At 39.5% G+C, this 15,712-nt stretch overlaps 1 protein-coding gene across 8 annotated transcripts in view; it reads right to left on the minus strand.

Moving 5' to 3' along the window:
- The window catches only part of LOC310737799 (serine/threonine-protein kinase D3-like), a 59,110-nt gene that overhangs the window by 18,902 nt on the left and 24,496 nt on the right, over positions 1 to 15,712 (minus strand). For all 8 annotated transcript variants that reach the window (XM_083562474.1, XM_083562476.1, XM_083562475.1 and 5 more), the window contains 2 exons: positions 9,029 to 9,167; positions 3,270 to 3,401 (listed from right to left, as the gene is read on the minus strand). In XM_083562474.1, the coding sequence (XP_083418600.1) occupies positions 3,270 to 3,401; positions 9,029 to 9,167 (271 nt within the window). The remainder of the gene's footprint in view (positions 1 to 3,269; positions 3,402 to 9,028; positions 9,168 to 15,712) is intronic.

Raw genomic sequence — 15,712 nt, forward strand, 5'->3', positions numbered from 1 at the left:
TGTCCTTCAGGGAGTGTTTCTTGTACGTTACACCTGAGAAATTGTATGTAGTCTCTCCTTAAACTTAGTGTGAGTTAAAAAAATACCGCATAGTATCCTGATGGGAGAAAATTTTTTTCTGAAGGCACTAAAGATGCCCTAATGAAGGGATCCACCCCAGTGATGGAGTGACACATCCTACGTCACGGGACATGATTGGCCACCTAGTTTGTTTTTAATCACGAGCAGATTGGGCAATCGAAATGTCATTCAAATCTCCGTGGCAACCGCAGCAAAACAGTGGAACGTGTGACGGACCGAATGTTGTTTTTGTTCCACCCAAGTTCTGATGAAAGCTTTTTGCTCTTACGTTCCAGCTTGTTTTATGTCCCACTTTGGTTAGTTCTTTGGGGCAATGCAGCCATGATAATACTGCAGTGTTTGTGTGTGTGTGTGTGTGTGGGTGTGTGTGTGTGTGTGTGTGTGTGTGTGTGTGTGTGTGTGTGTGTGTGTGTGTGTTTTTGGGCATAGTCTTCCCCTTTACACTGCAGCTCATCAGTCTTTGTTCGCTCACATTTGAGCATTAAAAAAAAATCTAACTTTCGTCACATGGGTGGTCTTTTAAATGTTACTGAATAAATTCTTATATGCAACAACCTCACAATATTACGATTTCGAGAATTATTATTTTTTTTATTATTCTTATAGACCTGGCAATACAATAACATGTACTACTGGTTCTTATCTTTTTTATCCATTGACAGAAAAAACTCCTCCATAAAAAAAAGAAAAAACCTCCATAAATTCTCCAGTGTTTCATGAGCAAGAATGTTATGGGATCAAGCAATAATTTGCTAAAAGATGAGAATAATTCAGCACTCTCAGGACAGTATTTCTAGAGACAGACTGACTTTGCGCATTTCATCCTCTACCGCACACTATATACTTATGAGTCTCAGTGAGTAAAGTGGGCAAGACTAAAATCCACTTCTAATTGCGTGTGATCTTTTTTCAGATATGACTGTCTGTACTGTCATGCATCAGTAAAGGATATTTTGAAATGAAATATTTTAGTAAAGCTTTGTTAGCCAACATTATTCACCGCTGTGTCCACAGATGCAAGTTTGGTCTTTACTATACAAAGCCATTCATGAACACTGTTGTGAAACCCAACCAACTTCTATGGATTTTGTCTCACCTGAAGCAAACAGTAGAACAGTGGAATTGAGATTTGTGGTCCAATAAATCCACATTTACAATAGTTTTTTTTAGAAACAATCGCTTGGTCTTCAGACAATGGAGCAAAACAAACATCTGAATTCCTATCAGCATCAGGTTCAAAACCAAGTGTGTGTCATGTTGTTGAAGTATGCTGTAGTTATCTAATTTGAAATGGGTGTATCCTTTCAAAAATCATTTACATTTACAAAGGTACAACATGTATTGTGGTCTTTTCAAAATGGATAAATTACATTGTATTTTGCCTACTGTACCAACTTTAGGAATTGGAGTTGTATAAATAAGGCATATACACAATGGATATAAAAAACTCAGGGTTTTGTGACATATAATAAAATCAACTCATTGAACTTAGTTAAAATTAAGTTACTACATAATATTAATCCTAGCTATATAAGTATGCACACCCCCAAACTTCATTGAAACACCTAAACCACTCAGTGTTTTTCGCTAAGAGTCTATCAGCATCGTACTGCTCTTGTGTTGAAAACATTTTCCCATTTTTCTCCGCAAAAATATTCTACATCCATAGAACTGCATGGGCATCTGCACTGAGGTCAATTCTTCAAGCAATTTTTATTTCAAGTTAGACCTGAGCTCTAAGTTATTCAAACACAGTGATCTTATTTGGTTCATTTCCTTATTGATTTGGATGTATACTGCGATTTACTGTTGTGCTGAAATGTGAAATTGCTTTTCGTGTTCAGCAGAATAATTAAGGTTTTGCACTAAAATCAACTGAGGTTTGTAGATATTCTTAATTCCCACCTCCTTCATAGAATCTCTGGCGGGGAAAAAAAAAAAAAGCAGCACTAAAGTATGATGCTGCCACCACCATGTTTTACCACAGTGTATTTTTTTTCTTATGGTGTATTATGTTTGCATTAAACATACTACAGTAAAACACCGTTGGACGAGCATATTTCATTCTTGAAAATTGCTCGTAGGTCCATTGGCTCGTACGTTCGAACAAATTTTCCCAATAAGAATGAATGTAAAAGCGATTTAATCCGATCCGAGACTTAATCAGTATTTGTAGCCTATTTTAACAAACAAATACACCGCAAATTACCGTAATGTAAACATAATTTAACACTTACCCAGGTGATAGTGGTTGATTGCGAGTGTGAGACGCATAGGGCTACACCACGCTCGTACTTTTCGACTATTTCCTTCTTGGTTTCAATGGTAATTCTATTTACTTTCTTTTTCCCCAGACATTTTTTAAAATTACTAGTGAAATAAAAATATAAGACTAAAAAAAGTTATGTTTTTGCGGCCCTGAACAACGAGAGCGACCGAGCGATACGTCATCAACTAAGCGACTGATGCTACCCTCGGCCGAACGCGGGGAACCGCAGAGTGGGTTAGCTTGTGCCTTCGGAATGTGCTCGCAAAATAGAATACAATTTTGCGAGCAAGGACGCTCGTATCTTCGTTTGCTCATACTATAGCTATACTATTGCTCGTACAATAGGGTTTTACTGTATTACTAATTATGGAATTATTATACCTTTGGTCTCATCTAACCATTTTGCGACATGGTTTTGAGTGATTGAGTTGAGCTTATATGTTTTGTTTGTGAAAAAAAGGCTAGCTACCTGACCCCATAGCCCAGACATGCAAGGAATATGAGATACTGTTGTCATGTGCAGAGCGGATGCTAAGAGTTTTTAGTGAAAATTACGGCCTTCAAATGTTAAAGAACCTGAGGTTGAAGTTGTGGTTGTGGGAAACCTTAAAGGTTATACTAGGGGGGGAAATACGCTTCCCTTAAAGGCTATATATAAGATAAAAGGTATATATCTTAGAAGGCTAAGAATCTTCTCATCACTGGCCAAAGTAGATGTCAGGAAGGTGTGAAATTTATAAAACAGCAAATGTACCATCAAATGTACAAAATCATCATACACCATTCTGTTCTGTTGTTTTTTAATTAAATATTCTATAAGCGATACTGTGAAAGTTTTCTTACATATCAAACTGTGAAAATGTCAAAACACCTGCGAGATTAAACAAGCTGTGACTAAATTATTTTGGCAAAATCTCACCTTCACACTTCAGACCCTGACGCACAAGACCCCAGAGCATCTCGCCGCAGTCGTCGCAGAACGCTGGGGCTTTGTAGGAGTGCACGTACAGAGCATGAGGACGGATCTGGAAGTCCTCAACGGTAGCAAGAGCTTCAGGAAAAAAAGAAAAATACAAGGACATGTGATGTTACAATAAAAGAAGCAGCAGAGTAACAGAAAATGAAAGGCGCAAAAACCTGAACAGATGAGGATTATAAAAGTATCCAATCTTTCATCTGTCCTATGAAGAAATTCATTCTGTTTCTTGGTGACGAAAAGGAACGTGATGAAATCTTTTACTGTTGTAGACTCAATATGCTTTCCAAGATGCTTTTCTGCTCACCACAGATTTAAAGAGTTACAATAGTTTTCCTGTCGGCTTCAACCAGTTTTTAGCATTCTTCTCACCTCTCTCACAGAAATGCTGCTTACTGGATGGGGATTTTCACATCATTGTGTGCAATTTCAAGAGACATCTCAGGAGATCTTCAGTTTCTGAAATACTCAACCAACAACCATGCAGTCAAAGTTACACCAAGTCTACTTAAACATGCATTGACACGCATTTGTGGCTGAGTTTATCAGTTCCATAGGATATTTGATTGGATCGTTTATCATGACAATTTCGCATCCTAACTGCGGGTTCGGAACCGTGCCATTTGAAATGTTTTCTCAAACCAGGTCAGTACCAAAACACTTTGTTCCAATTCCTTTCTGCTTTTCTCAGGAGCCGTGCACAATTCAAATCACGGCAGCTATTTCCATGCAATCAGCAGATCAACACACAAGGAACGTCTTCACATCCACAGAGCAAAACACCTCCATGGTAACAACATTCCTGACGCATCTACGGAGAGAAGCAAACTCGGAGGAGAGAAACTATTTAGAGGAGTATCAATGATGTCAAGAAACACACGCGCACACACACGCGCACGCACACACACACACACACACACACACACACACACACACACACACACACAAGCACAAAACGACCAGGAGAAGAGGACCATGGCTCCTTGCTAAAACTCAATGTAACGGTAAGGGTGATGTCAGTAGTAAATTGGTCCTTAACCAGATATTTAGTTTCTTCATCATCCACATATTATAAGCTCTATTTATTTATTTATTTAATTATATACAGGTGGAGATGCATTAAAATGACCCCTTCATAACTTGAAAATACTGAGACATTCCCTAGCCTACCCAGGAGTCTAAAAGAATGGGGATCAGTATGGGGTAGTATACTGTAATTTGTTAATAATTTGGGAAAACTAAGCAATTTGCAGTAGCATACTGTGGCAGTAGCAGTAGCAGACGTGTGGACGAGGTTCAGTTGGCAAGTAGAGGGCTTAGCATACGCTGCTACGTTTGCCTGCTGAGGGAAACGTTAAAATGCTTGTTATTTTATCGTATCGCTGTCATCACTGTAAGATCAAACAATCGCTGTATTTGTTTGAATGCCTTTCGTTTATCAATTAAAAAGTTTTCAGATCATTTATTTTTTATTCCTTTTAAATAAAAGACAATTAAATATAACCATTTGATCATATAACCATCAAGGAAGTGATACAAGAAACATAAACAATGACAAGAAAGACTGATGGAAAACGTGCAGGCAAAGAAGGGATTTCTTCTTACAAGATTCACTTTAAAGCACCATCACCTACTGTGGCAGTCGACACAGATTTGTTTACCTTAAAATGCTTCAGCCTTTACCGCATTCAGTCGTGTTTTTTATTCGCCTACATTGTTTATTAATTCCACTTAATTACAAAATGCATAATTCGGTTATGATAATTATGATGCTACAGAAATCCTGGATTTGTGGTTCGTATTTTAGGATCATTTATTGGGAGGTGGAAAATGACGCTATGGCCTTACGTCATGCACAACAATAAAATAACAAATAAATTTCCACATAGGAAGCACCTGTGCATCCTTGATCGAGCTCCATGTCACGAGTTCAAGCGTGCAGGAGTGAGGAGGTAAAGAGTCGTCACGTACAGTATTTGGAAACAACCCTAATTTAGAAAGTCAGTTTGTTTTTATTTGGGCAAGAAAGCTTTGGGATAGGAAATGACATCATGGGGATAAATATCCAACATCTTCGGAGTTCTTCAGTGAGTGTCTCCTAAATATTAAACAATCTGTTGTCTTAATTGTGAAATTTTAAGGTAAGATAACATGTACATACAGTGTGGGGAAAAAACATTCAGTGTATTTCAATGCTGCTGCAAAACTGTGGCTGGATGCACATGTAATAGTGATGTATTTTGCGCAATAATTACATGAACAGGAAATTCTCATTTGTCCTTCGGTCTCTGTTTCAGTTCCAATACAGGAGGCGTGTCCTCTGTATCTGTCAGTCACAGTGAAGGAGGCATGTCCTCTCTATCTGTTAGCTTCAGTGAAGGAGGAATGTCCTCTCTATCTGTTAGTCCGAGTGAAGGAGGCGTGTCCTCTGTATTTGTCAATCCCAGTGAAGGAGGCGTGTCCTCTCTATTTGTTAGTCCCAGTGAAGGAGGCGTGTCCTCTGTATCTGTCAATCCCAGTAAGGGAGGCATGTCCTCTTTATCTTTTAGTCCCAGTAAAGGAGGCGTGTCCTCTGTATCTGTCAATCCCAGTGAAGGAGGCATGTCCTCTCTATCTGTTAGTCCCAGTGAAGGAGGCGTGTCCTCTGTATTTGTCAATCCCAGTGAAGGAGGCGTGTCCTCTCTATTTGTTAGTCCCAGTGAAGGAGGCGTGTCCTCTGTATCTGTCAATCCCAGTAAGGGAGGCATGTCCTCTTTATCTTTTAGTCCCAGTAAAGGAGGCGTGTCCTCTGTATCTGTCAATCCCAGTGAAGGAGGCATGTCCTCTCTATCTGTTAGTCCCAGTGAAGGAGGCGTGTCCTCTGTATTTGTCAATCCCAGTGAAGGAGGCGTGTCCTCTCTATTTGTTAGTCCCAGTGAAGGAGGCGTGTCCTCTGTATCTGTCAATCCCAGTAAGGGAGGCATGTCCTCTTTATCTTTTAGTCCCAGTAAAGGAGGCGTGTCCTCTGTATCTGTCAATCCCAGTGAAGGAGGCATGTCCTCTCTATCTGTTAGTCCCAGTGAAGGAGGCGTGTCCTCTCTATCTGTCAGTCCCAGTGAAGGAGGCGTGTGCTCTCTATCTGTCAGTCCCAGTGAAGGAGGCGTGTCCTCTCTATCTGTTAGTCCCAGTGAAGGAGGCGTGTGTTCTCTATCTGTTAGTCCCAGTGAAGGAGGCATGTCCTCTCTATCTGTCATTCCCAGTGAAGGACGCTTATCCTTTGTGTCTGTTGGTCCTAATTAAGGAGGTGAGTCCTCTGTGTCTGTTAATCCCAGTGAAAAAAACTTTCTTTCGGCTTCTCCCGTTAGGGATCACCACAGCGGATCCTCCGCACGTTTGATTTGGCACATGTTTTACGCTGGATGCCCTTCCTAACGCAACCCTCCCCAATTTATCCGGGCTTGGGACCGGCACTAAGAGTGGCTGGGGATGGTTCCCTGACCGGGAATCGAACCCGGGTCGCAGCGGTGAGAGCGCTGCATCTTAACCACTAGACCACCAGGGGACCTCTGTTAATCCCAGTGAAAAGAGGTGTGTATTCTATACTAATCAATCCCAGTAGAAGGAGGTGTGGCCTCTGTGTTTGTCACTCCTAGTAAAGGGGTCCCCATGGCGTACATGTGTGGCCTTTATAACAGTCAGTACCAGCAAAGAAGTCGTGTTTTCTGTGTCTAACTTTGTTGACAAACTTTGTTAAATTAAAAAAGAAATGTATTAAAGCTTGCTCACAAATGTTTTAGCCTCGCTTCGCCTAATGGAGTACCTGTGGACTCTCTATCTGTCAGTACCGGCAAAGGAGCCTTCTGCCTGTTTTAAAGTCTGGGTCTGGCTTCGCTCTTAAGCAGAAATGCTCTTAAGAAAAACACTGATTTACACGAAAGTGCCAAAACATTACAAATAATAACAGGAGACACATGCACTCAGTTTTATACTTCTGAAAAAGAAACAGAGGAAAAAAACAAGCCAGGGAGACAGAGAGAGAGAGAGAAAGAGAAAGAGGGAGAGGGAGAAAGAGCAAGCACAAAATATAAAAAAACAAATGCACAAAGTTTGATGTGGTGCATGCACAAACCGAGCACGACGGCAGAGCTGTGCACCAGAAGCCTGCAGAGAGAGGAAGTGGTGTTGTGTATATGTGTGGTATATGTGTAAATGTGTGTGTGTGTGTGTGTGTGTGTGTGTGTGTGTGTGTGTGTGTGTGTGTGTGTGTTTGCTCATGTGCGTTTGCAGTTCTCAGGCTTATGAACAACATTGTAAGTGAGGATACAAACGAAAGCCACAGCTGCTCAGGTATTATGCTGAGTTTCACAAAATTCTGTCAACATGCAACCGCAGTGCGCATAGCAGGAGGAAACGAGCGTCTAACCAGCAGCCTCAGGTGCAACACGCACACACACACACACACACACGCACACGCACACGCACACGCACACGCACACACACACACACAGAGCATGGAGGAGCTCTACACGTGAAAAGATGGATCATACTGTATTGGTTGGAGGTCAGGGGTGTATTAAGTATAGAGTGAGTCAGAGAAAACATTGTTAAATATATCCATTTATCAGAATCAGAATACTTTATTGATCCCACAGAGAAATTGTTAGGTTGCAGTAACTCCCAGTACAATTAAAGTAAAAATCAAACATGAGAAGTTGTAAATAAAATATACTTATTAAGGCATATTTCAAGTATAGATGCTGTACAGTGGATTTCTATTTCAGGGTGTGATTATACCTCAAAATCAACCAAATATACCAAAATAGCTTTAGCTTTAGCTTTTAACAGTTTAACAGATTTCGGCACCAATCCGAATTTACAACCTTTACAGATTCCCAGGGTGAACTCACAAACATTGTTAGACATAGTTGTATCCTTCTAGCTTGAAACTTTCAATTTTCCTAGGCTATATTAACGATTTCCCCAAGGTCATGTGTGCTGCTGCAGGGCTTACAGACGGAAATATCAAAAAATATCTCAAATCTAGTAATTTATCAGATTTCTGTTTATTATTTCTCTATATTGAACCTATTCATCACAGAAACACAAGAGAAACGTTTACGTAGTGGAAAAATTATCGTCGAACTTGATCAGATTTTTCCAAGGATATCTGTTCATTATCTGTTCTCTCACTGCAAATTCTGAGCCTTGGTTAATTCTTTATAGTCTGGCATGTTTATCTGTGTATCGCCTTTCTCTTGTTTATGTCATGTGCAGAGCCTGTAGTAGTGTGTGTATCCACCACTGATTGTTTACATGGTTTCCTGATCCCGGTCTAATTCGAGTCTCCAGCATCCTGTTTGTATGTGCTTTTGACCTTTGACCTGAATCCTGGAATGTTTTCAGTGCAACTACCCTGCACATGCGGCATACCTCAAGGACCTCGTTTTTCTATGAATATGTGACGCTTGAACTGTGAACCCTGGGATTATCGACATGCCCCGGGTTATGAATAAATAAGAACTATTTAAATATAAAGTCATGAATGTGGAAAGTTCAATAAATGGCAAGAAAGTCTTAATTTCTTTTTTTTGTGACACTTTCACCTGAAATGTATTGCAGGGAAAACATGTTTGACTTATTACCTACTCCTAGGATAAAGCCAATCAGGAAAGAGAGCACAATTGCTGCTCCAATCAAAACACAGAGCTGTGGCTGCCACTCACCCGAGAGCACCACCTCGATCAGATCTCCCTCGTGAATATCGTCGGAAGAGGTGAGCCGCTGCAGGATGTTGTCCGAGTTCAGGTCATGGCGGAAAAGCATGATCTTGTCGTACATGCCAAAAAATCCACATTCTGGAAACTGTAACCAGATAAGGACAGAGAAACATGCAATGTAATCATCCAAAGGAAAAATAATTCATTACATTTCTATTACATCTATTTCTATTATATATAATAAACTACATTAACTGAACTCCATCAGACATCAGGTTTAGTCAGGTCAAGTCAAATGGGTTTCGTGATTCATTTATACAGTTTGTATACAATGGGACAAAATGTAATTTCTGCAGGACCATGAAGCAATACATAACAATAAAGCAGTTCATTATAGACGCCACCGTTTCTAGACTTAAGCAAACTAAGCGGTGGTGTTTTTTCTGCTGAAGTTTAATATACAGTATATGTTTACATACTTAAATCCAGGCAATTTGGCAATGATTATTAAATGTGTTTACCTTTTTTATGGAAGGTTGTGAATGATTTGTATGGTGTGAGGGTGGAGCATTATGGTGGAAGGGTAGGAACATGTAAGGGTAGGACAATAGGAATCTCACTGAGGGTGCCAAAAAGGCTAGAAACAGCCCTAAGGACACAATATGCCGTCTGAACAATATTCTATGTTGAGGTTCTTTTTTTTTTTTACTGCTTGTCCGTTCCTGAGAGCTATGAAGGCTATTTCTTGTATCGATTTTGGAATAATAATTCAAACCTTGGATTACCTTATAACTAAAATGTTGAAAAAAAAACACCAATGGAAACCACCGTAGATATCGTATCAATGTATTAAATGGAAACTGCAATTGTAATTTGTGATCTTCTATTGGTGGCATGTTATAACATTGTTTTTTAGTATGTATTCTAATTAACCAGAATCAGAATATATTTATTGATATAGACTTGAAAGCACTTTCGTAAATCACTCTGGATAAGGAGGTCTGCCAAATACAACAAAAAAAAAAACTGACAATGCAATTAAGACTAAGAAAACATCTGTGGCATATTGTAGATCATACACTATATAGACAAAATTATTGGGACTTTTCAAGCCATATGCGGTTCTTTCCCAAACTGTTACCACAAAGTAGGAGGCACACAATTGTATTGGATGTTTTTGGATGTGGTAGCATTGCATTTTTCAAACTAGAAGACCCAAACCTGTTCCAGCATCACAATGTCTCTGTGCACAAAGCCAGCTTGAAGAGGATATGGTTTTGGATATTTTTGGATATGGCCTGCTATAGAACTCTGGTCACAACCCTACTGAACATCTTTGGGATGAATTGGAACAGTGACTCCAGGTCTCCTCACCTCACCTACACCAGTCCCCACTAATGCCCTCCTGGATGAATGAGCACAAATCTCCACAACTACACTACAAAATCTACTGGAAGATCTTCTGAGAGGAGTGGACGTTATTATAACTGCAAATGGGAAACAATATTCGAATAAGATGTTCAAATAGTACATAATAAACTTGTCTGGTGTCCACAAACATTTGTCTAAATAGTGTATGTTGGTATATACTGAACACTAATACAGACCCATTAGGGCATCATTAACATCCGGATCACAATATGTTTCTACAAAGCGTTCTTTATTTGGTGATAATGATTTATTGATGTGCACAAAAAAAAACACCTTGGTAATGGTCAAGCTTAATTGGTTAACAGTTTGTAATGGTATTTGTAGTGGAAACCATTAAAATATCTGGAATGGGTTTTATTTTATTTTTATTTTATAATTTTTTTTCCTGCAGGGTGAAGTAAATTTGCCCTACTTTAGATCTTTACTTAATGGCAGAAACAGGAGTTGATCTCATCCAAAACATTTCATTTCCTAACTTTTTATTTTATTTGTTCAAAAGAAAATGAAGCCTAATTATCTGTTTTCTTCCCCTAAAAGAAATAGTAAGAAAAATACCAGCATGAGTCCATAAATACAAGCAAATGAACAAATCAAATCATAAAATGCAGACAATAAAAAATACAGTAAGAAGAAGCAAAGATAAGTAAATGTGTCACTTAGCAAGCTAAAGTTAGCTATTCAAATTTGTTCACTCGTTTCTCCTTCAGCAACAGTTCGAGTTTATGTAAGACGTCAAACAATGAACAGCAGAAACTAATGTAGCCTCTAACGTTAGATGATTCAGAAATGTGCTGAGGGTTTGTTCATGTTTATTGAGAAAGGTATATATTAACCTCCTGTGTATAGCAAAAAAATATGCTAGACTTGGATGCTGGGTTACAATAATTTAAACAAATGATGAAAAAAGGACAGTAAGACAGTAAGAATGCAATTAACATTTAAAGTGGAAAAAACAATTTGAGCAAATGGAAACAGGACAAAGTATTGCAGTGTGCTAAAGCAGGCTATAAAGTCTCTCAGTGACTCAGTAGGAATGGAGATTGAACTGGACTTGAGACTATTTAGGAAACGAACCACCATAAAAACAGTTCTTTAGCTCGGCTGTGCAGGACTGGAAAGTACAGAGTAAATTTGTGGATAATGGATGGTTTGTCCTGCTCCTGGCACACTGCTCACTCGAGCTGCTTACACAAGTTTCAGTGCTTTAAAGAAAAAGAAAAAAACATTACAGAGTTTACCCCAAATATAGTCAAATGGCCATCGCTAAAATTTTATCTTACTTCTTACGAATACATTGTCAAAAAAACTTAAGGATTAAATAAATCAAGAAATGAAATAATGAAATCAAGATCATCCAGACTGTTCCATATTCCCAGCCAATTTCACACTAAGGCTATATAGACATGCACAAATTACCAGGTTTTCATGTAAAGTAGGTCAGAGTCATGCCTGCCGTGCTCGTTTATTGTGTATTTTGTACTGTGTATTCACTTCATGAGCAATTAAAACAGGGCGAGTTGGAAACCTGAACCTCACAGAGCAGCCCAGTCATTCATTCATCTGCCCGTCATCATCAATAATGCCTGAGGCTCAGCTAATGACACCCTACAATCAGCATGAGGCATTAACACAACCTCTCGGAAACCCGGGGTAATCCCGCCAGTGGAGCGGTGCCTCAACAATACGGCATTATGCTGGGGAACGGTGGAACGATACAAAGCTAAAACAATGTTAACCATATGATCCAGTGCGTGCGAATAAAAGAAAGAAGCCGGACCCGGTAACGAGACAATGAATGGCGCTGTCTCAGGACGCAGGCAGACTATTAGCAGACATGCTATACGCCGCGCTCTAGAGAGCAACGTAAATATTTAATGCTTCCCAACAGCCAAAGTTCACAAAGCATTACTGCTAATATTTTAGCGCACGGGTGTTCTATGTGCTTAGCACTGTGGCCAGTTATCCGCAATGGTGGCTACTAACTAGCCTTTAAGTTCTGAGAAAAAACTTTAAAGCTAACTGTAATAAAACTATTGATTGTCATTTCGGGGCATCCTGTATGTTTAAGCAAATTAAACAGATCAGACATTAGACAAGAAACATGGATTAAAATTTCAAACGTGTGAAATGAATCGACGATCTGATGACGAACGTACCGTCTAAAAGGTTTTATATTGTTATTGGCATCTACCACTGATTAGAAGCTTAAATGATGCAATCTTTCCAGCAAACCCCCGACTGACTATTAGAGTTCGCCGTCACAAATAGTGCAGGACAAACCATTGATTTTTCTCATGCCAACTGTATATGCTATCAGTCTCTAAATCAGGTCACACTCTGCCTATCCTGATCAGTCTTCCTTGTCGATGCCCCTGGCTTTGGATAATGAAAGGCAGAAGTCCAGGTGGCAGCTTAGACAAAAAAAATAAAATAACACAATTTGCTAAAGCTAAAAACAAATGACCGGTGTCTCAGGTGCCACATTAAACAGCAGGCAAAACGTCAAGGGAATGACTCAGTGAAGACACGTCTGGACGATAAGTCACCCCAGTTTGCAAGTGCCACTCATCTAAGTAGAGAAAATAAAACTTTTATTTTTTACTTTTCATGATGCCTGTACTGGCTCTAAAACACCATGTCCCTGATTTTAGTGGGTAGCCCTATTTAGTTTTCGTCCAATTTGTGCTTCATAGTATTGCGCTGTACTCTTGCAGGTCTTTGCTTACAATCCTGATCTAAATCCTTTTGCCAGACTTGGAAAACATCTGTACAAAATATAAATTCTTAAAATGAACCTATGAACTTCTGTTTGTTCATTCACCTTTTAAATTCTAAAACAATAATATAGCATTTCCCAAGCATGACGATCCCTTTTGTTCCAATGTTAGCACCAAGTTAACAGTGGTGTACATTGGATGTTGATTTGAAGCACAAATTTTACTGGGTTTCTGAAGTTTTCTTAAAGTGTTGCATGTACTGGGGCCTCATTTATAACATCTATAATTTCATACACATTAAAAATTACTAGATGACATTTAAAAAATAAATAAATAATTTAAATGTGGACTTACAACTGGGTCCTAAAAGTTTTTACAAGTGATTTAAAAAATGTCCAAATATACAATAAATGCTTCTAAATCCTTTATACACATGGCTGGTTCATAAATCGCAAATCACAAAATCACGCAAATCAAGCAGATGTGAACAAGTGCACTGACTCAACCTACAAAATTTTATGTCATGCAACACTGGATTCACTAAAAGTCATGAAGACCGCACCCATTAGTTTTGCATTTAAATTGAATCGTACTAAGGGTTTTATAAAATGTTCTACTAATAAAAAGTCTACTCTACTGGTGGATGATGCAGGCTAGCCAGGAGATTGCCAAAGACAATCTATTCATAGCCATATCTATATCTATCCTTAGCTACCAGTGTTAGTCAGATGGCAGTTTGAACTTGTAAGATTTTCAGCCAAGTGTGTAAAGACAACTCAGATTACAGGTTACATTACCAAGCCTAAGATGTATTAAATGGTAAAGGAGTAAAAGTCACTTAAACTAGGCAGTAGACTATTTTTACATATATACAGTGGGTACGGAAAGTATTCAGACCCACTTAAATTTTTCACTCTTTGTTATATTGCAGCCATTTGCTAAAATCATTTGAGTTCATTCTTCTTCCTCATGAATGTACACATAGCTCCCCATACTGACAGAAAAACACAGAATTGTTAACATTGTTGCAGATTTATTAAAAAAGAAAAACTAAAATATCACATGGTCCTAAGTATTCAGACCCTTTGCTGTAAAACTCATATATTTAACTCCGGTGCTTTCTATTTCTTCTGATCATCCTTGAGATGGTTCTACACCTTCATTTGAGTCCAGCTGTGTTTGATTATACTGATTGGACTTGATTAGGAAAGCCCCACACCTGTCTATATAAGACCTTCCAGATCACAATGCATGTCAGAGCAAATGAGAATCATGAGGTCAAAGGAACTGCCTGAAGAGCTCAGAGACAGAATTGCGGCAAGGCACAGATCTGGCCACGGTTACAAAAAGATTTCTGCTGCACTTAAGGTTCCTAAGAGCACAGTGGCCTCCATAATCCTCAAATGGAAGACGTTTGGGATGACCAGAACCCTTCCTAGAGCTGGCCGTCCGGCCAAACTGAGCTATCGGGGGAGAAGAGCCTTGGTGAAAGAGGTAAAGAAGAACCCAAAGATCACTGTGGCTGAGCTCCAGAGATGCAGTCAGGAGATGGGAGAAAGTTGTAGAAAGTCAACCATCACTGCAGCCCTCTACCAGTCGGGGCTTTATGGCAGAGTGGCCCGATGGAAGCCTCTCCTCAGTGTAAGACACATGAAAGCCCGCATGGAGTTTGCTAAAAAACACCTGAAGGACTCCAAGATGGTGAGAAATAAGATTCTCTGGTCTGATGAGACCAAAATAGAACTTTTTGGCCTTAATTCTAAGCGGTATGTGTGGAGAAAACCAGGCACTGCTCATCACCTGTCCAATACAGTCCCAACAGTGAAGCATGGTGGTGGCAGCATCATGCTGTGGGGGTGTTTTTTAGCTGCAGGGACAGGACGACTGGTTGCAATCAAGGGAAAGATGAATGCGGCCAAGTACAGGGATATCCTGGACAAAAACCTTCTCCAGAGTGCTCTGGACCTCAGACTGGGCCGAAGGTTTACCTTCCAACAAGACAATGACCCTAAGCACACAGCTAAAATAACGAAGGAGTGGCTTCACAACAACTCCGTGATTGTTCTTGAATGGCCCAGCCAGAGCCCTGACTTAAACCCAATTGAGCATCTCTGGAGAGACCTAAAAATGGCTGTCCACCAACGTTTACCATCCAACCTGACAGAACTGGAGAGGATCTGCAAGGAGAAATGGCAGAGGATCCCCAAATCCAGGTGTGAAAGACTTGTTGCATCTTTCCCAAAAAGACTCCTGGCTGTATTAGATCAAAAGGGGGCTTCTACTAAATACTGAGCAAAGGGTCTGAATACTTAGGACCATGTGATATTTCAGTTTTTCTTTTTTAATAAATCTGCAACAATGTCAACAATTCTGTGTTTTTCTGTCAGTATGGGGAGCTGTGTGTACATTCATGAGGAAGAAGAATGAACCTAAATGATTTAAGCAAATGGCTGCAATATAACAAAGAGTGAAAAATTTAAGGGGGTCTGAATACTTTCCGTACCCACTGTACATACAAAGCAATTAGCTGGATTAGTCTTAG

Source organism: Silurus aristotelis (genome assembly GCF_946808225.1).
Source record: "Silurus aristotelis genome assembly, chromosome: 15".
Taxonomy (NCBI): domain Eukaryota; kingdom Metazoa; phylum Chordata; class Actinopteri; order Siluriformes; family Siluridae; genus Silurus; species Silurus aristotelis.